This window comes from Anarrhichthys ocellatus, unplaced genomic scaffold (assembly GCF_004355925.1).
Source record: "Anarrhichthys ocellatus isolate YVR2014 unplaced genomic scaffold, GSC_Weel_1.0 scaffold2, whole genome shotgun sequence".
Lineage (NCBI taxonomy): Eukaryota > Metazoa > Chordata > Actinopteri > Perciformes > Anarhichadidae > Anarrhichthys > Anarrhichthys ocellatus.
In genome coordinates this window covers 3,509,478-3,531,732 of record NW_022280032.1, presented here as the reverse complement: position 1 = coordinate 3,531,732, position 22,255 = coordinate 3,509,478, and the positions used below count along the sequence as shown (strand labels likewise).

Here is a 22,255-nt window from a genome sequence, read left to right as displayed (position 1 = left end):
TATTATATTAGATTTTATATATATTATATTATGCATCTATTAACTTCCCTCTATCAGTCCTTGAAGTGTGCAGTGCTGCAATTCACCGCTTTGACCGATAGGTGGCAGTGATGACTAGGATTTGAAAAAAACGTAACTCTATGTACAAAAAAACAAAAGGCGAAGAAAGGGAAAAGGAAGCTAGCGGCGACAGCAGCAGCTAATCACGGATGCCTGTACGTGAACTTTAGCGTGTAGTTAGCTCACAACTTTACAACTGAACTCTGGATGCAACAGCTTTACCGTTAGTCCGGTTCAGTCAGAGACAATAAGGAGGTGAGCAGCTGACTGAAGTTGCTTTCCGCCGGTAAGTCTTTATTTGTTGCTGCGGGAAGTTGCATTGTTGCTGTTGTGTCGGTGGAAATGGACAAAAGCAGGCAAGAGTTTTTAAACGGTGTTACTTGTCTGTGTGTAAGAGCAGCGCTGTGGCGCGAGCAGGCCGACGCAGTGATGTGTTTATATGTGTTTTACTACTAAACCTCCAAAAGGATTCATTCATTGTGTCTCGTGAGGGACTCGAGGAGCAGGTTGTGGCTTGAAACAGACTGCTGTGATGTCTGGTGTTGATATAAATATATATAGTGTGTTAGTAGAGCAGGGATTATGTCATCAGTTTCATCTAAACTAACATGATTCAGACACTTTGTGACTTCACATAGTTTGTATGAGACAACAAAAGCAGGAAGTCCTCACAACACTGAGAAACATGAAGAGAGACTTGGCTAGTTTGCAACTTTGTTGATCAATTAATGGATTGATCGACTAATCTTTACATCTTTGTAAATGTCCTTTAACATAACCAGGGATAATCTGGAAAAAGGCACAGATCCAGATTACATAACAACAAAAACAGCATCAACAAGAAGACCATCAGTCATTCAGCTGAGGAATTTAACTTGGACTAAAAGGAGAATATTTAATATTATTAACAGTATTTTCACTGTTGAATGAATTAGACATCCAAAAGCAATAAACAAGTGAAGAAACATTGACATTTTATCTAAATTTATTTTGTTTTAATGTCACTTCAGTAATATAATATGATCAGTTATTTTAGGGAACATTTACTGATTTGATGCCTACTTTTCTTCTAACCCCTCATTCATAAATTGCACATAGCATGTTATAACGTTTAGATATTCACCCGTCTACTCTATCTGTGTTCATTCCCATCTCTTCTGTTATCTGCTGCTACAGTGTTCTCCTCAGGGACCCATCACAGTTTCATGTTATTAACACTGAAAGCCGTATACACCTGGCAGAGTTCATCAGAAGTGGGAGAATAAAGTCATGCAGCATAATGTGTTTACAAGCTTGTAGAGGCGTCTTTAACGGCTGTTCCTCTGGTAGTTGTACCCTACAAACACCACCGGCATGTTTTCTGACCCTCAGGGGAGGTTGTTAGTGTTCCAGGTAGCCTCGATGACTTTGTGCAGAAAGTTTTATTGAATATAATAATTAACAGTCTTCAACTCCCTTCACATAACAAGCTGCTCACTTGTTCAGCATCGTCCTGACCCTGATAGAGACGTAGTGATATACTAGATTTAGCAAAATGCTTCACCTTACTCTCACACACACACACACACACACAAACACGGACACACACACACACATCGGATTTCTAGGAAATGACCCAGTTCTTAGATCAATCCACAAGTTATGAGTCTGTAGTTGACAGTTGCCTCCTGCACAGTGTTTCTCGTGTGCCGTGATATCAGAGAGGTGATTGGGGCTGACGACCGTCTCCTGCCTCACCGGTCATGGACTCGACACGGGCCTCCTGTGGCAGACGGTCTCAAAGGTTAAAAGCTTTTTATTGGAGCCGTGTCGCCGATCTCTGGCTCCGCAGTGACTCATCCGTGCACGAGGGCCTGCAGGTGATAGCTGGGGATGCTTTTTAATCAGCCACCTAATTTATTCATGGGTGACACAGGATTTTACTTTATTTGATATAATTTCACCGGCAGAGAGGAGATCACATGACAAGTTTAGTCTGCTTTCTCTTTTTCTTTCTCCGTTGCGTCCTCGGTGGAAGGATCATGAAGTAATTTATGACTTTATTGATGGAGACAATTAAGGGAATCTGGTGAATTATATCATCAGATAATCAGTAAACAGGACTAAGAATCTGATCAGTTCATCTTTGGATGCTTGACAGTTTTGTGTTTGTATTTATGAACTATTTAGGTACAATATCTATCCCAAATAAGAGTACCACTTGTTTTCAAACTGCTATAGGAACCCAGTGGAAACATAACATCAATAGATGTTTACCACGAAACATGTGAATGCAGAGGTTGATGGCATTGTGACATAGCTCAGATTTACAGATTCGTCAGAGATTTCGGTGTCCACTTCCAACATGCAAATGATTGGTTTTCTGTGGAAATGTTGCTTCATAGCACAGTGTGCCTGGAAATAAATGATAATAGCAAAACCGATCCATCAGGTGTGTTAAGTCATGAATCATCCCTCCCTCCCTCACAGCCAATCCTGACATCAGCTGAGCTCAGAGCTGAAAGTTATTTTGAATCAGTGAAGTCACTTGACTTGATCTCTGGTTGGAATTACATTCTGTGTGATTTGATGCATAATATTTGTAATAGTGTGCGATGTCAGTTGGAGTAAAGGTTGTGCCCTTGGCCTGGAAAAGGTAAAGTGAACTCAAGTGCAGCAGTTGTATCTTTTTACGAGTTTTTTACGGGCCGCCGGCAAGAAGGGCCTCCACGTTGTTTAGTGGAGCCTGTCATCGCCTCAGAGCTTCAGTAACGATGAGTTATCTTTGGGAAGCGTAGCCGCCCGATGGCACCCAACACCGCCGCCTTTTGCTCCGAGGAAGGACACTGTTATTTCTGGGTACCAAGGTCAGGCAACATGTCGTCACATGTGGAGTGGAAGTGACTTTAAATACGTTCTTGCAGTCATTCGAGGACTGCGTGGCTGCTTCACCGAGAGGTGATACGATCCACCGTTATGTTCCTGGAGTCAGCTGTTAGTCGTGGGTGGTGGGGGCAGCGTGGTGGTGTTTGAAGGGGTGGAGGGGGTGGTGTTAGACTATACTGGTGAGAGGGATGTGAGCCAGTATTGAGTACTTCTGCCACAGCATACCACAGCGGCACGTTTCTTCTTCTAGCTTGGCCACATGTCACAGCTCGCTCTGTCACTGAGTCAGTGACATAACAGCTTTGTTTCTTTATTGCGTGGTATCTGATCAGATAAGCGGTGGCCGCGCACGTCCATTATCTTGAAGCACTAGTGTTGCAACTGTTTGGTGAAATTTGGCAGCCGTTAACTGTCGGATATTTGGCGAGAGACGATTAGAAAAGTGCGTCTGATGTGTGTTATGAGTGTTCAGTCACGTCGTCATTGAGTACTGCTGCACACAGGACATTTTCTGACTTCCTCTAACTGAAGTTCCTCTAACTTCCCCCCAAGGTTTTTACTATGAAAACAGTGGAGGTCAAGTTTTATAGTATAATTAGAAGAAACAAAAGTCCTGCAATAAATCCTACTTTTATGAAGGTTATAATGTCCAACCCAATTATATTTAAGTATATATTGGTTGAGTTTAGTATGCATGACATGCATTGTCATTTCATATAGCTAGAATAGATATTAGTGGTGTATTTGTTTTTAGTTGCAGCAATACAAGGCATAGTAATCAGAATAGTGTAATAAAGCAGCAGAAGCTTACGACACTACGTTCTCCTTCTGGGTGGGAGCTGGAAAGCCACATTAAGAGGACGGGCTAAAAGCTCCATTGTTATGATCAGACTGTCATCATCGCACAGACAATGACAACAAACAGCAGCGCTCTGTGTTCCACTTTCCCAGAATGCCTTTGTGTAAAAAGTGGAAATTCAAAACCAATTGCAGAAACAACTTCAGTGTTGCAACAGACAGAGTGAGACGTAATAATGCATTCAAGAATAATATCTACAGCCGAATAGATTGTGTTTATGTACTGCAAAGGAGACTATCAATGACATATATCGATGCTGGCTGCAGGTTATATTCGTTCTAATTTTATAATTACGATAAAAGTGACACCAGGGCCCTCTATCAAGGGTGTTTCATTAGTGGCTGCTTCTGCAAACCAGAGTAACGTGATCCACCTCGATCCACCTGTACATGTGTCCAGGACACACAATAGAGAGACAGTCCGGCTCCTCTTCAGGTGCAGCAGGACTAGAAGGACTAGATGCTGCTGTTGTTGTTGTTGGGTACAAAGATTTTAAAGTGTTTGTATGTGTGTTAGTGAAGTGTGGCTCATCTCGCCTGGAGGAGCTGTTAGACTAAAACAACTGAATTTATCAAAGTTTGGACAGAAGAAGTTCATTCTAACCTGCAGACTTAAAAACAGCTATTTATCAAACTTTCAGCAGCTTAATAATGTCTTTAAGTTGAATAGCCTCAGAGGTTCCTGATGTTCACTAAGAGTAATACTAGATAACTGTAGTACAGATATAGTGGTGAGCAATGTTACATGTGGATTAACTTGTTGTAGTGTTTTGTGTAAACAGTTTTTCCTCCCAAAAGAATAGTTTGAACTTTTTTTTTTGTATTCCTAGGGCAAGAGAACTGTTGCTTCTGGAGGTTCCTGTGTGAAGAAGCGTCTCCAGACTCGTCCATGTGATCTCTCAGAGCCAGACCTCCTCTGTCCTGATCTTGACTTTCTACCTCAACACACGTGGAGCCCACTCCCTCTCATCTACCTCGTGTTCCTCTACCTCAACACATTCTACGTAGCCGTTATCAGCCAGCCTCAGAATCACCGTCGGACTCATTACTTTATCACCAGGTTCTCAGGCGTCAGTCATCTAGCGACAGTGCAACACAGTAGACTCTGGTTTCTTCCTGCTGTAATCGCCAGCTTGGGGGAGGAGCCACCCGGAAGCAGCCATGTTTGGCGGTGGCTTGTGATGAGCAAGCCCTGCGTCGGACCTGAAGAAGAGGACGCAGAGGGGCGGGGCGACAGAGGCGTTCCTTGGTTTGTGGTTGGCTGTGGGGATGACGAGCAGGACATGGGTCAAATGGAGGCAGGCATGAAGAACGAGATGTTTCGAGAAGAAGACATGGACGACTATGACGATGAGTCGGTAGGTGACAGGTGGTGTTCAAGACATTTTACATCAAAGTGAAAATAATGCTATTGTGTAAGTGTCCAGGCATTGTGTTAATAATAACTTAATAACTGTAAATTTACAATGGGGAAAAAGGGGGTTTAATTTTGGAACAGGAAGCCAAAGCTTTGGGCATTTCTGGGCAGTTTTAACAAGCCTGGAGATCTTAAAGGGGAAAGTTTTTATTTGGAGTGGAAGACAAAAATATACAACGGCTGGCGTGAGAACAGTGCAGCAGATAAACAGCTTTACAGCCTCTGGCAGCTGTAGAAGGACTTTATGGTAGCGCTGTGGTAGCTGCTCACTTACTTGCTATGATTTCAAGTTGAGTTCAAACTTCGAGCTGTCACCTCAGCCACTGTGGCACAGCAGCAGAGACTCTTACTTATTTTGTGAGGATCCATGTACAGAAACATTATCTCAAGAATCAAATACATTTTCCATGCGCGGGAAAAAGTTTTAGCCTGCTAATGAATGACTTCTCCTATTTGTAGTACTTAATGGTGAGATTTTCAGGTTTCGTTGGACGATCTGATGGTAATAAAGACACAGCTGTCATCATTCACAGTTATCGTACTATAATTGTAGCATCATTAGTGGCCATAGGAAGCTGTAAAGCTCATTACATACTAGAATCATAATTGATGGTTGATTATAAATACAATTGTAAGTACCAACGATTGTGCCAATTAAGTCAATTTTATTTATGTAGTCCAATATCACAAGTTTGCCTCAAGAGGCTTAAATTCCAAAGTGTGATAGTTACTCTTTTTTTTTCACAACATCAACAGTAGGGCCAGTACATTTTGAAGAGTGGTTTCATGACATCTCTGCTGTCTCCTGTCCTGTCCACCAGCCCCCAGAGCGACAGATCGTGGTCGGCATATGTGCCATGATGAAGAAGTCCAAATCCAAACCCATGACTCAGATCCTGGAGCGACTCTGTAAGTTTGACTACATCAACATGGTGATCTTTCCCGAGGAGGTGATCCTGGAGGAGCCTGTGGAGAAATGGCCGCTCTGCGACTGCCTCATCTCCTTCCACTCCAAAGGTAAAAAACATGATGGACACTTGAACACATGTTGCTGGCTGCACACATTCATTTACATTTAGAATATATATACAGTATATATATATATTTAGACAAACCTTCATGCACTATTTAAAGATCCTAAATCAATATTCAGAGCATATCTATTGCCTCCACATGGCTCTCAACATGGCGACTGCTGAGCCGGTGGCTCGCAGCTAACAGTGCAAACAGCGGCAACAGTGCTGACCGAGTGGGGCACGCTCACATGCACTAAAAGGCACGTGTGGCCGGCCCGGCTATGTCAACAAAGAAGCTCAGATTACAGCACAGACACACAGACACACAGACACACACACACACACACACGCGCGCGCGCACCTAAATATTACATAGCGATCCTTTCAGTAATGTTTCCGTTGGACACTGATCTGTGTGTATTTGAGTTTATCACATGAGACTGTTTTTCCGTTCTATTTTTAAAAGAGTGAGTGTTTGGGATTGTTTCTCGGACCATGGGAACATAGTGTGAGTTGTTGCTGTTATTATTAGAAAGTAGAAACACTAAGATTTCCTGCAGACATTCACATTCAGAACAGTACGGTGAACAGTTGCCTTGAGAATGTGTGTTTTTATCCGCTGGTGACACATCAGTAGTTTACTAAATGCACTTCAGTAACTTACTCTACACAAAGAACTTCAAGCCTGTTATGAAAACATGTAAAGTGGTTATGACAAAACTTGTTCCTTTTAATTTTCTGTTGAAGTTTATTGAATAAAAATGAGAACTCCCGCACCCTGTCGGGTTCACTGCTGGAATATTTATGAATGTACAGCGCGTCATAAAACGTAATAATCTTATATATCTGATGAAGGTCCAACAAATGTAAATTAGCTAATTTCCAACTCAACCGTCTCGTGACCTCATTCATGAACCATCGAGACAATTTTAGACAATTTCCCTGCTGTGCTGAACTAAATAAAGGCTCAGTAACTATGAGGAAAGCAAAACAGGAAAGTCACTGTTACTTCAGTTATTTGCTGGTTGATTGAATCAGAGGAGATGTTTTACGGGCTGATTAAGTTTTTGTTGGTGTGACATTTCTTCAGGTTTCCCCCTGGACAAAGCTGTGGAGTACGCCAAGCTCAGGAATCCACTGCTCATCAACGACCTCAACATGCAGTATTTCATACAGGACAGGTACAGTTTAAACACACACACACACACACACACACACACACGCCTACACACACACACACACACACACACACTTTGGTTATCCTCTCCTTTGGATGTTTTCTCTAATGGTGTTTGATTCCCTGTCAGGAGGGAAGTGTACCGGATCCTCCAGGAGGAGGGCATTGAATTGCCTCGTTATGCTGTGTTGAACCGGGACCCCGACAATCCTGAAGGTAATGGTTCCTTATTAATAAGTTTGTATGATTTATCATAACAAACTAAAACAAAGCCATCGATTCCAGTAAGAATGTATCTGATGATAAATCTATGATTTATAGCAGCATACAGGACATCAGTGACTTTATAATGTGTATATATATATATATATATATATATATATAATATAAAATACCTACGATGATTTGTTTCTCTTGTACTTTGTAAACAAAATGGGATTTACCATTTTGACCCGGTGTGTACTGGAATAACATAATAACGTAATAATAATGTGTCTTAGTAGCTATCCTGGTTAAACAAAGGATACATAAAGTACATAAATATTTATCACTTTTTAACTGTATTGTTTTAGTATGTGTTTAAACCAAAAGTCTTACCCGTGTGCAGAGTGTAACCTGGTGGAGGCGGAGGACCATGTGGAGGTGAACGGGGAGGTGTTCCCTAAACCCTTCGTGGAGAAACCCGTGTGTGCAGAGGACCACAATGTCTACATCTATTACCCAACGTCTGCTGGAGGGGGCAGCCAGAGACTCTTCAGAAAGGTAGAGGTCCCCCAAGTGATGCAGGAGAAACAGTTCAGTCGTTGGCAGATGATCCGGAGCTACTTACAACAAGGAAGCAGCAGTTCAGCTGCAAGTCACGCTGCTTGTAAACGTTGCCATTGATGGACAGTTTATAAGCTTGTTGAGCTGCTTAAAGATGCCCCTACATGTTATTATGATCACTTTAAAAAAATCCTCTTTTTAGGGGTTTGACTCAGTGTTATTGCATTATTTTATACTTGGTAAATGAAATGAAGAAAATGGTTATATGGCTGCTGCAGAGTTAACATTTTGGCTTTTTAGTACAGTGAAACATCAATGACACAAAGTACAATCAGAAAACCAAAAAGATGGATCAAACGTTGGGTAATACGGTGAAATAAGGTTTTTATTCACAGGTTTGCTTCTTGTCTCTCTCTCTCTCTCTGCCTCGCTGCTGTAGATAGGGAGTCGTAGCAGTGTGTACTCCCCGGAGACCAGCGTACGAAAAACTGGATCCTACATCTACGAGGAGTTTATGCCCACGGATGGTACCGATGTGAAGGTGCGGTGCATGTTCACTCCTCTATTGATGGAGGATGGAGTTGAGTCATGCACTAGTAACTCATGCTGAAATGTTAAAATCATGATCGTCCCATTCTGTGTGTCGGGACATCTCAGGTTTACACAGTGGGTCCAGACTACGCCCACGCGGAGGCCCGGAAATCTCCCGCCCTGGATGGAAAGGTGGAGCGGGACAGTGAGGGAAAGGAGATCCGTTACCCCGTCATGCTGACCGCCATGGAGAAACTGGTGGCCCGCAAGGTCTGCCTGGCCTTCAAGGTAAACTGTAGTCATCACGCAGGGGAGGTCAGCTACAGTGTTCAGGGGGCCGACATCTACCTTTGTTAGATTGAAGGTGCTGTGAAAACCAAGAATGCATCAAGAGCGGTATACACCGAGAAATATTCAGAGCGACGGAGGCACAGATGCGTGTCCGTTGTCATCGTAACTCATTGTCATCCATTTGTAGCCAACACAAACACTGCACCAACAAGACAGTAAGAGCTTCTGCTATCAGCTCATTAGACCTAAATAAATAATTATAGAGCAGGGAGAAAATACGTGTAAACCAATTACTGTAAACACAAGCCGTTTCAGACACATTAAGTAATTATAATTATTCATGTCGCACTGTTCTGACCAACATTACGCACCAATCGGTAAACAAATAGAGAGGATCTCTGGTGCTTACTCCATTAACATCCACAGCTCGTTCAGTGAATTCAAGTTCACACTGAACTCCCAACAAACAAATAAAGACGATGTAAGGCACAGAAAATCAATGATTCATAGGTTCTTTGTATTATTTAAGTACAGCTCTTAATATTACAACTTTGTGTATTACACAGTATTCCCAAAGGAACGTTGTCTTTACGTAGGAGCCCAAATAGAAAATGTTCCTTTCAACAAACAAATAAAAACCCTTTGAGTAGCGTTAGAAGCTTCATAAACTCAACCTCATCACTCTGGATCTGTGTTGACTAATCGGTCTGTTTTTATTAGACCGATGTAACACAATGAAGTTGTGTTTCTCCACATTATAATCTGTTAAACTCTGTTTTATGTGACTTTTAGCAAACAGTGTGCGGGTTCGACCTGCTCAGAGCCAACGGCCACTCCTTCGTCTGTGACGTCAACGGCTTCAGCTTCGTCAAAAACTCCATGAAATACTACGACGACTGCGCCAAGGTCCTGGGGTAAGGGACATCAGTTTACATAATATCCCTTTGCTTAGGCTATCTATCTTGGTTTTGTTTATTGTGTTTTATTTTCTTTATTTTCATCTTCTATTTTAGTTAGTTTTACCCTTTTTAAAATCACATTTTTTGTGTTTCTTTTTATATTGTTTCTTCTATATCTTCATATCCTTAATGCCTAATCTTATGTAAAGAACTTTGAATTGCCTTCTTGTTGAAAGGCTGTTTTTTTTTTAAACATTCATAGCTTCTATCGAATGAAGCTTGTAATGTCTGTCGTCATATTTTATGACATCATCACTCTAAAATAAGAGGAATATATATATTCTTTTGTTGTTATGGTTGTATAAATGTTTTCAATAAATCTTGACTTCTGGACTTTACAATGCTCTGGAGTTAATGGAAATATTTTGATGAATGCAGCCACAAATAGTAACACTACTGATATTAGTGTAGCCTGTTCTTTATCTGTAACCGTTCAGAAATACAAGGTTTAAACTAAATTAATAGAAATTCTGATTCAGAATTTGAATGTGAACGTTATAACGAAGCTTCTGACTATTCGGCCCTACTCACTTGTAACTTTCCTGAAGCATAAATGGATTAAGTTTGAGTAGAACACTGAAATATAACAGTTTCTTTCTATCTTCGAAAACAAGCACACAGACAGACGGTACAAAGACTCGATAATGAAACGTTTTAGTTGCAGTCGTCATAATTAAAATAATGTGCACCAGAATGTAAATGTCAGCTCTAACCGGTAGATTTCTGGATTGCATAGTTTGATTGCGATGAAGAAGCAGGCTCTTCTTTTTGTTCTCTATATTATTTGACTTCTCAGACACTTTGCAGAATTTGCATGTCGTACCTGTACATATTGCTTTGAAGCTGTCATGTTGTAATTCATCCAAAGGACTCCGCCGTCGGCTTTACAGCTTAGTTTGTTTCCGATTTATCGCTTCTCCTTCCAGGCAAAGTAACTGAAGCTTTACGAGTAAAGACTCTTACATTTTACGAATAGCAAGACGCAGGAAATGCAGCTTCTCTCCAGTAATGGACACTAGCTACAGTAGCTATGTGTGATGCTCAGGAAGCACACGGTAGGATTCAAAGACCTCGCAGGAACTCCTCATATTACACAAAACAGGAGGGAACGGAAAGCTTACTTGCGTTCATTTTGCTATACTGTCGTTTGTATTATCTGAAATGCAAAATCTTGATAGTAGCAAGTTTAAGTGAAAGAACATGCATTGTGTAAGAATCTGAGACACGACTTTAAATGAAAATATTAAAGTGGCAATCCTAAAGATGTCACTCCTGGGTGATTTGGTGACACCCTATTTACTGGTGGTGCAAGTCCTGTGGGCAGCAAAACAAACTTGTCGTTTTAATAAAGAAGTCAGGCAATACTTGGCCTTTTTCCATCATTCTGTGAGTTGTTCCATGCTGCACACGACGCTGAGAACGTCGAGGTGTGCAGCTTTTCGCCTGCAGCTCTTCATCTAACGGCTCGCTGTGGCTGCGACCGACTGTTGCAGTTTCTTCCTGCAATATTTCAAACTAATTCTCTGTCAAAAATGCCCCAAAGGTCCATTGTCTTGTGTTGTAGATGCATTTTTCATGAGCGACGTCGGTCAGTGTCGAGCTCGCTGACAAACACATTTCCTGTGATTTCATATTAAAAGTTAAATGCTTTTAACGTGACGCTGCAGCGGTAGGACATCTTTGCTTTGCATTAGCAGTAACTTCATTTTGCCACAGACGCCCAGTTTGTAATACTGCAAATATATAAATATTACAATACTTTCATCAGTAGCCTCGATCACCATTGTGTTACCTCACATAGTTAGTGACTTCACAGACGTTTATTTACATGAAAATATTCAAGATTATTACTTTAAAATAAAACTGATTGTCACTCGGTTTGTTTACTTTACGTTTGTATTTATTCCTTTCCCTCTGTGATGTCTACCTGATTCCAATGCTCATAATGTCTTAAAGTCAGTTATTAACTTGTTTCTGCCTCACCAGGAACATGGTGATGAGGGAGTTAGCCCCCCAGTTCCACATCCCCTGGTCCATCCCCATGGAAGCTGAAGACATCCCCATCGTCCCAACAACCTCAGGAACCATGTATGTACTGAAATACAAAGTATCGGCCATGTGGTCTTCATGGTTCCTCAGGTCTTTGACTTCAAAACCTAGTACTTTTGAACTTAATGTTGCAACCAAAATCAAAATTTCAATGTTCGATTTTTAAAATTGCACAGAATTTATCGATTATTTCGCCATATATTTACTTACCACTCATTAGAATGTGTTAGTATTCTGTGGTTTCTCATCCACAGTGACGGTCTTGATCATGAGCAGTGTGTTTCAGGCTTGGATAAGATCTTTAGGACGTTTGTAGAGGTGCAATGTTTCTGCCGCATTTTAATTCTGTCCCATCCACTCCTCTGCTTTATTCAGGATGGAGCTGCGCTGCGTTATCGCCATCATCCGCCATGGAGATCGCACACCGAAGCAAAAGATGAAAATGGAGGTCCGACATCCTTTGTAAGTCTCTTGGCTTGAGCATAAAGACGTCTCTCCGTCTTTCTGTCCATCAAATATTTGGTCACGTCGTGACTTCTTTCTTATGAAATACTGCATAAGAAGATTAAATTGTAAGCTGTGTGAGGAAAGAAATGACTGTCCTCACAAACTGGATTTATTCAATTTATTATAATTATAGTCTATTTAGTAGTCTAACTTAAAGTGCAAGTGTAACAATATAACATTTCAGCATGAACTGCTTTCTCATAAGAATAATCTCTCTGAACCTTCTTATTTTTAGGGATGAGTCAACATGTGAAATACGTTTGACTTAAAAGATGTTGCCCTCATTTAATATAACTGTATTTCTTAATATTGCTGTATGATTCTGTTTGTCTTGCACAGATTCTTTGAGTTGTTTGAGAAGTACGGAGGCTACAAGTCAGGAAAACTAAAGCTGAAGAAGCCAAAACAACTACAAGTGAGTGTTCCTTCTTCTTCCCACAATCCCTCTCTTCTGCCTGTTTATTTTTGTATTTTTTCTGGCAGATTATGACTGAATCCCTTTAAGTATAATGAAATGTTTCAGAGGACACAGTTACGTTTGCATATCTCATGCTTCATAATTATTATTATGGATGTCAAACCATTATTGTTTTGTTTAAATATTTTATACTTGGCTCACACTGCATTCATCCCGTCACCGTATCATCTTTTAAAAAAACATTTTTCAAGCTGGCGGTCTTGTCTTTGACTTGATACTCAATCAGGACGTTTGCAGAAGTTCCTCTGTGTGTTTTAGTCAGCTAAGTAAAATCAAAAGATAAGAGACAAATTACGAATAACTGTCTCTTGTGTTTCCAGGAAGTGCTGGACATCGCCCGCCTGCTGCTGGCTGAACTGGGCCAGCACAACGACTGTGAGATCGAGGAGAAGAAATCTAAATTGGAGCAACTCAAGACTGTCCTGGAGATGTGAGTGACGTCACATCATTCATCGTCCTCCTGTCACCGTCATCATTCATTAGCAGTCACCCACTCTTCATCTTTCAGCACTCCACCAGGGTTCAGCCACCTTTTCTCGTACTCACAGACAGACACATGTTGACCTCGATTCTCTCCCTCCCCTCCCCTCTTGAGTCTCTAACTCTTTGCTTTCTCTTCCCTCCTCCATCTGTCTTTGCTCCTGCCCACCCATCCCTCCTCCTTTCTCTCCAAAAGGGAATCCAGCTTGAATGAGACTCAGTACGCACCCTGTCCCTTCTCACTTATAAGGATGAGGCTTTACCTCCTCCCTTGTCTTTAGTCTACTTAGACTGTGCGTTCAAAATATTAGGAATACCTGTTCTCTCTCTCTCTCACAGACCGATTTAAGATTGTAGATGAATGTGTGTAAACAGGGAAGAAGGTAGTTTAGATATAGCAAAGATAATTCAATATGTTGAAGGTATTCCTAATGTTTTGTGCACCGAGTATCATTTCCATTAATATCCATTAACACTCGTCACATACACAGTCAAATGTCCTTGATGATTTCACTGTGGTTCTCTCTCTGTGTGTGTGTGTGTGTGTGTGTGTGTGTGTGTGTGTGTGTGTGTGTGTGTGTGTGTGTGCGTGTGCGTGTGCGTGTGACGTTCTCACCACATTTCAACTGGACTCCCATCAGCATTTCATCTTAGTGATTTTGCTGGTGCTCCTCTTCGAAGAGATTGAAATGAGTTCAACAACATAACTAATCTGGAAGTTGGAGATTGTCCGTTTCAAAAAGAAATGCAAAGTTCAAAACAGTTTGTATTCTAACGTGCAACGGTTTAATGAAAAAGTTCTAATTTTATGAAAAGGCGGGACATGCAAGTCCACTGTAGTTAACACTAAATTGAGGAGTGATCCACTTTAGTGTAAAATGTTTTCTTGGTCACACTACTGCCAGCTTATACACTAGCAGTGATTGAACCCCCAGTATACCAAATTCAAATATGTTTTAATCCTCTGAACCCACAACCCACCGTCCGGTGTGAAAGTCGTGTTTTCTTGAAAAATGGAATTGCCAACGTTACACCATTTATCAAAGCAGGAAACTGTAAAAACAGAAATTAGCTTCAGATTTTCCGTTTGTCCTCCAACGAATTACTTGTGCGACAAGCGGTTCCGTCAGAAACAATAACTAAATCTAAGCTTGAAAGAGTGGTATTTAATCTAAATCAGTTTATTCTCCTTTAATATTTTGCCAAAAATCGACAGTTTGCACAAAACAGATTCTGTAAAAAAACATTAAATTCCATGCTCCTCAGCGCAACGGGGAAGCTAAGAATGACTCGGCTGAGACCAGCAGTCACGTGACAAACATTCAAGTTTTAAGATTAAGTCTTAAAATTACAAGAAAAAAACTCATACGTTAAATTTGAAAAATTATGGAAAAAACTTGCAAATTTATGACTTAATCTCAGAGAATATTCAAGAAGAAAGTCTGACAATAAAGTCACAAATGTAGCCGTCGAGTAAATGTTGTGTTCTTAAGGTGAGATGGCCTCTGAGCGAGGCGAAGGTCCTGAAAAAGTCATATGCATATTCTTACTGTGTTAATATATGAACATAAATAAACATTAATATAATTAACATCGCACTCAGCGGCTCACGTTACCGCAGTGTTTAACGGGGTGGTACGCTGTGGTGTTTATTCTTTGACGTAAAGAATTCCACTATTTTTTTTCAGGTTTTTTTAGGTTTCTTTACCACTTGTATCTCAGAGAATATCAAAGTATTTTTTTGGGACTATAACTGCTCCTGGTCTTTAGTTGATCATAAAACATTTTCTAATACTTGGTTAAGTGAATGATCAGTGTGTCAGATGTGTTGCCTTGTTCTATCCTCTCGTTAAGCGTTTGTTGGAATAGAATTAATTTATTTGCCGTTAAATATTTAAACTAAATTCTTTAAAGTGGGATAAAACCTTTTTGCGTTTCTGCGTGTGCTGACCGTGTGTCTATGTGCATATCAAAATGTGTGTGCTTTGTGTGTGTCTTGTGTTGTCTCGCCAGGTACGGCCATTTCTCAGGTATCAACAGGAAAGTCCAGCTGACCTACCTGCGTAACGGCCAACCTAAAGCCTCCAGCGAAGAAGAAGGTACAGAAACACAAAAGTAGTACTTGTACTTCTGGTAGCACATTGTGACTGTGTCTGTTGTGGGGTGATTGTACGGTAGAGATCACGTCTAAACAGATCATACTAATCTGATTACAAAATAAACATTGACTCCAAATTAAAGTTGTGTTAAGTATCTTTGTATGGTGGTTGCTGATATGAATAACGCTACGCTGCTGTTTTTCAGACTGTAAGAAGGACGGCCCGTCTCTGCTGCTGGTGCTGAAGTGGGGCGGCGAGCTGACGCCTGCAGGCCGGGTTCAGGCTGAGGAGCTGGGCCGGGCCTTCCGCTGCATGTACCCTGGAGGTCAAGGTACACACTGGATTCACACTCGCATTAGCTAGTAGATGTACTCAAGAGGGATCCTTCTACTTTGGCTCTGATGTAAACGGAGTTCTTCAATGTTTGTTTTTTATTTTGTCAAAGCAGATTAAATTAGCTGACTTTTACAATGTGAAATTCACCTCTCAAACATCCATGATGGGAATTACTTGGGGGAGTTTTGTGTACATATGCAAATAATCCCTACAGACACACACACATATCACATATACACACACACATACACTATACACATGCCTTTAAGCAAATACAAAAACATTATCAAAGGTAATTTCTTTATAACGCAGTCAAGATGGCAAATGATAATCATACAGCTTTGTCTTTCCTCCCACGTGTGCCTTCGCTCATAAAAGTCTATTTCCAGCCTTCTTTCCAGCCACGCACAGCACTACAGTGCACAGTATCAACACTGCATAGCGTACATACTGCACAGCAGATCAAAGGTGGAGGTTATTTTAGACTCGACAAGCCAGGTTTTCAGGCTTACAGCAGCCGTTTGTGCTTTTTGTTATTGATGCGTTGCCTTCACTTAAACTCGTACACAATAATAAAATGACTGAATGATAAAAGCTCTGCAGTATTCACTGCCTGTCGCTTTCTCTGGTACTCCTTACCAACGTGTATTCAAATAACTCAAATTAAATCCACTCTTTTTATTTCATATTTTGGATTTGAATTTTATTAATGTGTCTCAAACAGTACACGATGTGTGTTTTAGAATAATATTTTTGTAAATTAATAATATATCATGACACTATCCTATCCTAAATCCTGTCCTGGGCAGGGGGCAGTACCTGCTCTTCTCTCATCTCCATCACCCTCTCTCTTTCTTTTTCCTTCAGTCTTCTCATCTTGTCCCGTATCTCTTTCCCTTCCCAAAGCTTTGATTAACAGTCGTTTCATGTCTCAGTGAAGACGGTAAACACTACATATATATATCTATCTATCTATATATCTATATATCTATATATATATATATATATAAAGTGAAACTAGCTAGTCTGCGTTGCTGCCCACTTTCAACATGGTGCCACCGCACAGCAGCAGCAGGTCAGATGCACACAAGGAGTGACGGCGATCAGAAGTCTGTAATCTTGGCTTTGTACAATATCTTTGCTGCACCAAAATAAAGTCAGTGCGGCCATTAATGTGGACATTTGAAGGAATACATTTGGGAATTTCCCAGTTACATACAGTCATCAGTGGGCGTGTGATAAACTGCATCTAAATACTTGACCAGCTCATTCTTGAACTTTGGGAATGGCAGTTAACAAAATAGTCTTAACTCAAAGTCCTAAAAGTGCTCAGAATAAACATTGAACATCTACAGATTCATAGCAAACGGGCAAACTCCCGTCAGCGAGTAGGTGAAACTTGAGACTTAAGATTGTATTGTCAACCACTTCCACATTGGCTTCAACATTCTGGTGCAACGGTTGCAGCTTTTTTTTATATTCAAAGCAATGACGGTAATTGAGATAAACGGCGTCTTTATATCGGGAACCAAAGGACATGAACAGAAGTTCGGCTCTATCATTGAGAAGCGCAGTCTCCACATCCTCTGCAGCCGAGCAAACCCGACTAAACCCAACTGTGATGTCGGGTGTTGTGCATGAGACAGAAATGCGGCAGTGCTTTTCCTATAACTCCTTTACTCTTTAATGCTTAAGAATAGCACCTCTAACCCGTAATATTAACCAGAGTGAAACACAATGTGTGAGCGGACAAACCTGCCTGTTGCACTACGGTTTCTCTCTCTTGACTACTTCGCAGAGCTCTCTGTGTTATTCATAGATGACCCTTCCTCCGGCTCTCCTTCTTTCTGCTTTTTGTTTCGTAGTGCATGCAAAACAACTCCCAAACTGCACAGAAAAACCACCTGAAGCAGAAGTGAAAGTAGTCCGTCCCTGCACAGAAGGCTGTCTTGTCATCCCAGCCACTGTTTTCATGCTTCTTTCTCTTCCACAAGTTTAACTCTGCTCTTCTCTTCTTACCTGTCGTTGCTCTCTGTGTAAACTACTAGCCGGTAATCGCCGGTCCCTTGGCTGCGAGTCCCCTATTGACTTTGGTAAGAGAACGGTTTCCTGGACATCACCGCTCTTCCACGCCTTTCTCATTCCTCGCGTTTGTCGTCCCGTCCACTAACATGCTCTGATTTCACCGTGATTTTGTCTCATTTTACCCGGCGACTAGTCCCGTTTGTCCCACATTCAGATTGCTGTGCATCGTTTGAATCGTTGTTGACGTGTTCTTGAGATGATCCACTGCAGCGACTGTTGTTTTGGTCACACGTGCAGTCGGATAACGTGACTGCAGTTTGGTGTTGTGAGCTATCGCAGGTCATCTCACACTAATCCTACTGCATTCTTTTATTATGGGTCCTTGGGGCGTTGTTTTTTTTTGTTTGATGGAAGACAATTTTATAACATCAGGCTGATGATTTGACTGTACACTAAAGAAAAATGCATGAAGCATCAGTGTGATTTGATCTTTAGCGTTGGTATGCATCTACCTCCTACATTCATTTCACTGTATTTTACTCTTATGTTCTAGTAGGTTAATCTAAAGTATTTGATCTCTTCAGAGGAGCCATCTTCAGTAATGTTTGGGGTTTACTCAACATTTGTCCACTTTACTTTCACTTCATTTTATTTTGTAGCTTCAAGGAGAACTTTACCCACAAGATCACCAGAAAACGTACTTTTTCAAGCATGCCATCACGTTTTTTTGCTTCTTTGTTCGTCGTGGAGGCACGCGAGAAAAACAGTTTCTTCAAGAATTCAGAGTAACACAGGCTGAGCAATTGATATACAAATGGTCATTTTGTGGGTGAGGTTTTTTTTTTTTGACAATTCATTTGAACTGAAAGCGATGTTGTGCCTATTTTCAATGGGAGTCCTTGGTACTTTTGGGTACAATCAACACACAGTTTTATTTTTTCCTCTTTTCTTTCAACCACCCCCCTGACTCAGCTGATTCTTAATCCCAGTTAACCATGATGCCCCACTCTGTGTGCATTCTTCCAGGTGACTATGCCGGGTTTCCAGGCTGTGGCCTCCTGCGCTTGCACAGCACTTACCGCCATGACCTGAAGATCTACGCCTCTGACGAGGGCCGGGTGCAGATGACCGCGGCTGCTTTCGCGAAGGTAACTCTGCCCCGTACCTGAGAGACTATTCTACATACAGTATATATACTTTATGTGTAACTGATGTTATTTAAACACACTGAAATGTTTCCTATGCCATATTTCAGTAGATAAATTAATTGTAAATCCTTTGATACACAATATGAGCACAGTGGTTGGACGTTGGTTGAGTGAAAACGAAAGGCCACACAAGGATTCAGCTCAAGTTCTCTGGTTTCTCCGCAGGGTCTGCTGGCTCTAGAAGGGGAGTTGACTCCGATCCTGGTTCAGATGGTGAAGAGCGGCAACATGAACGGGCTGCTGGACAGTGACAGCGACTCTCTGACCGACTGCCAACAGAAAGTGAAGGCCAGGCTGCATGAAATCATGCAGAAGGGCCAGGAGTTCACAGAGGAGGACTATAAGAAGGTGTGTGGCAAAGTGGAAGTCTACCAATGGCTTGATTTGATGAGGTGCCTGGAGGAATGTTTGCCAGTAATCTTCCACAAGTAAAATCTCTTTTCAGACATAATAGTATTTTTTTGATACACATCTATATAAAACACTGGCTAAAGTTGTTCAAGTCCTTCCTGACTATATTCATTGGTATAATGTTCTATCCTTCTGTTTCCATCATGTCCTAGTTGGCACCAACTGGCAGCCCATCGCTGGTGAACTCAATGAAAGTCATTCAGGATCCAGTCAAAACCTGTGACAAGGTGTACGCCCTCATCCAGAGCCTCAACTCACAGATTCGCAAGAGACTGGAGGACCCCAAGTCTGCAGGTAGTGAGAACATGTCTTACCGGCGTACAGAAGAAAAAATATTCAGCCGCATGTGGAGAAAATAAACAATCAACTGTTTAACTCTGAAGATGAGATATTTTATTAAGACTTCTGTCCACATGAATTAGACGGAAGCTGAAACGGTTAAAATAGACGATTACCTTTTTAACACTTGGACTAAGATTAGTCATCCTGTGCTGTTCCTCAGACCTTCAGCTGTACCACAGCGAGACGTTGGAGCTGATGCTGCAGCGCTGGTCCAAACTGGAGAGAGACTTTCGCATGAAGAACGGCCGCTACGACATCAGCAAGATCCCGGACATCTATGACTGCATCAAATACGACTCGCAGCACAACGCCTCGCTTGGACTGGAGGACACGCTGGAGCTGTTCAGACTGTCCCGCGCCCTGGCTGACATCGTCATACCGCAGGTTAAAGGCGTCATTTAGCTTTGTAGCACATTTCAGGTTCTCTCACGACCCTGCCTAGAAGACGGCATGCTTTAGCTAGGCACACATTAAATTAGGGAGTTAAATGATGTACTTAAATCATGTGGGGGAATGGTAACTAATGGGATACTTTCACACATTCATTGCAGTAAGTGGTGGTCATGAAACCATTTTTCCCTTTGAGCATAAAATCAAAATGTATTGATTTCCGTGGGAAGATTAAAATGTTGCACCAAAAAAACAGTAGTGTGACTCAGCAGATAAAATCAAAGAACTCTTTCAAGTATGTCATAAAATACAGCAATTCATTCTGGAAGTGGCGCAGCATAATTCACAGTAACAGAACATCCATTCTAAGGCCTCCATGCATGGATTTGTCACTTGTTATCTGTTCATCCTGTGGTGTCCAGCGTGTTTTCCTGCCTTCCTCCCCAAAATATGCTGCGATAAGACTTCCATCTCCTCATGACCATGAATAAGTAGATTACAAAGGAGTGGATGAAAGTGTTCAAACTGCTTTTTCCCCCTTTCATATCATCCATATCAGGAGTACGGCATCAGCAAAGCAGAGAAACTCGACATCGCTCAGGCTTACTGTGTTCCTCTGATGAAGAAAATCCAGCTGGACATGCAGAGGACCCACGAGGACGAGGCCGTTAACAAGCTGCACCCGCTGTGAGAACACAAGCCGCCGCTGAAGCTCACACCAACATGTTTCACGTGTATATAGGCAAAACACATAACACACAGTGTGTTTGTGTAGGTTTATGGATGTCGCCGGTGCTATGTTGACTTGTGTCGTGTCTTGTCCTCTGATGTTCAGGTATTCTCGCGGCGTGATGTCTCCCGGTCGTCACGTCCGCACGCGTCTCTACTTCACCAGCGAGAGCCACGTCCACTCCCTGCTGAGCGTCTTCCGCTACGGAGGGCTGCTGGATGTATGTCTGATTTTATCACCTCTTTGTTATTGGTTTATTTGGTAGGAACACATTAATAAAACATTCCTGTAAATGCGTAGGTGTTTAATTTTTTTATTTAGGTGCCATATTATCGGAAAAACATGTATGATATTGATATAGCTTTATTACCTAACCCTAATGATTAATATCTTCTGTGGTACATCATTATACAGGTTAAGGACATTATAACCTCGTTGTTTAATTACAGGCTAATGTCTAAACATGATTTTATGTATCATATTATCAGGTGTTTTGTTTGTGTATTTATGTCTGAAGTGTCGTTTGCATTTACAGTGCGTATGTTTTTGTTTGAGTACCAGGATGAGAAGGACCAGCAGTGGAAACAGGCCATGGACTACCTGAGTGCTGTGACTGAGCTCAACTACATGACACAGATAGTCATTATGCTGTATGAAGACAACAATAAGGTCAGCTTGCCCAGAGCTGCATGTCTTTCTCCTTTTATATTCTTTCAGTCTGCAGTTTTTAACACATAGAATTGTCTTTATGTCTTTGAATCTGTGTCGTGAGCAGGACCCGTCCTCAGAGGAGCGTTTCCACGTCGAGCTTCACTTCAGTCCAGGAGTCAAAGGGTGCGAAGACGAGGAGAACGTACCTCTTGGCTTTGGCTTCCGCCCGGCGTCCTCAGAGGTGTGTGAACGTGTTTGCATGTTTCAGTCTTATTCAGGGTCATACAGTTGTTGTTGTTGTTGTTGTTTCCTTCAGTCGGCATTTTAAAGGTCTGCAGTTTGTTTAGTTTACAAATCTAGAGACAATCCTATGTTCAAAAAGAGCCAATTGTCCTTCAGGTGATGTTTTAGTCAAGGGTTCTGCCTTAACAACTTTTAACAACTTTATTTTAACATCATAAGATGCATAAAATTGCAGAACTCGTTCTGGAATGAGATGAACGATTTAGCCAGTCATCTCTGTACTTTAGTGAGCTTCCTCTCCAACACTGTACTTGTGTTTAACAGTCAAGGTAAGATTAAAAACAAATCATCATATCTTCCCCCCCCC

The 22,255-nt window shown here is 41.5% G+C and overlaps 1 protein-coding gene across 17 annotated transcripts in view; it reads left to right on the top strand.

Annotated features, from left to right (window-relative positions):
- The first annotated feature begins 179 nt into the window (after window positions 1–179).
- The window catches only part of ppip5k1b (diphosphoinositol pentakisphosphate kinase 1b), a 37,982-nt gene continuing 15,906 nt past the window's right edge, over window positions 180–22,255 (top strand). For 13 of the 17 annotated variants that reach the window (XM_031859212.1, XM_031859168.1, XM_031859197.1 and 10 more), the window contains exons 1-23: window positions 180–346; window positions 4,614–5,141; window positions 6,022–6,217; window positions 7,307–7,397; window positions 7,524–7,609; window positions 8,001–8,155; window positions 8,598–8,699; window positions 8,816–8,977; window positions 9,773–9,894; window positions 11,926–12,027; window positions 12,364–12,450; window positions 12,835–12,910; window positions 13,294–13,403; window positions 15,467–15,552; window positions 15,758–15,883; window positions 18,940–19,061; window positions 19,287–19,469; window positions 19,685–19,826; window positions 20,035–20,258; window positions 20,824–20,951; window positions 21,100–21,214; window positions 21,550–21,663; window positions 21,770–21,886. In XM_031859212.1, the coding sequence (XP_031715072.1) occupies window positions 4,965–5,141; window positions 6,022–6,217; window positions 7,307–7,397; window positions 7,524–7,609; window positions 8,001–8,155; window positions 8,598–8,699; window positions 8,816–8,977; window positions 9,773–9,894; window positions 11,926–12,027; window positions 12,364–12,450; window positions 12,835–12,910; window positions 13,294–13,403; window positions 15,467–15,552; window positions 15,758–15,883; window positions 18,940–19,061; window positions 19,287–19,469; window positions 19,685–19,826; window positions 20,035–20,258; window positions 20,824–20,951; window positions 21,100–21,214; window positions 21,550–21,663; window positions 21,770–21,886 (2,823 nt within the window). In that variant the 5' untranslated portion in view covers window positions 180–346; window positions 4,614–4,964. The remainder of the gene's footprint in view (window positions 347–4,613; window positions 5,142–6,021; window positions 6,218–7,306; window positions 7,398–7,523; window positions 7,610–8,000; window positions 8,156–8,597; window positions 8,700–8,815; window positions 8,978–9,772; window positions 9,895–11,925; window positions 12,028–12,363; window positions 12,451–12,834; window positions 12,911–13,293; window positions 13,404–15,466; window positions 15,553–15,757; window positions 15,884–18,939; window positions 19,062–19,286; window positions 19,470–19,684; window positions 19,827–20,034; window positions 20,259–20,823; window positions 20,952–21,099; window positions 21,215–21,549; window positions 21,664–21,769; window positions 21,887–22,255) is intronic. The other 4 variants (XM_031859219.1, XM_031859096.1, XM_031859158.1 and 1 more) reach the window with 1 other exon arrangement.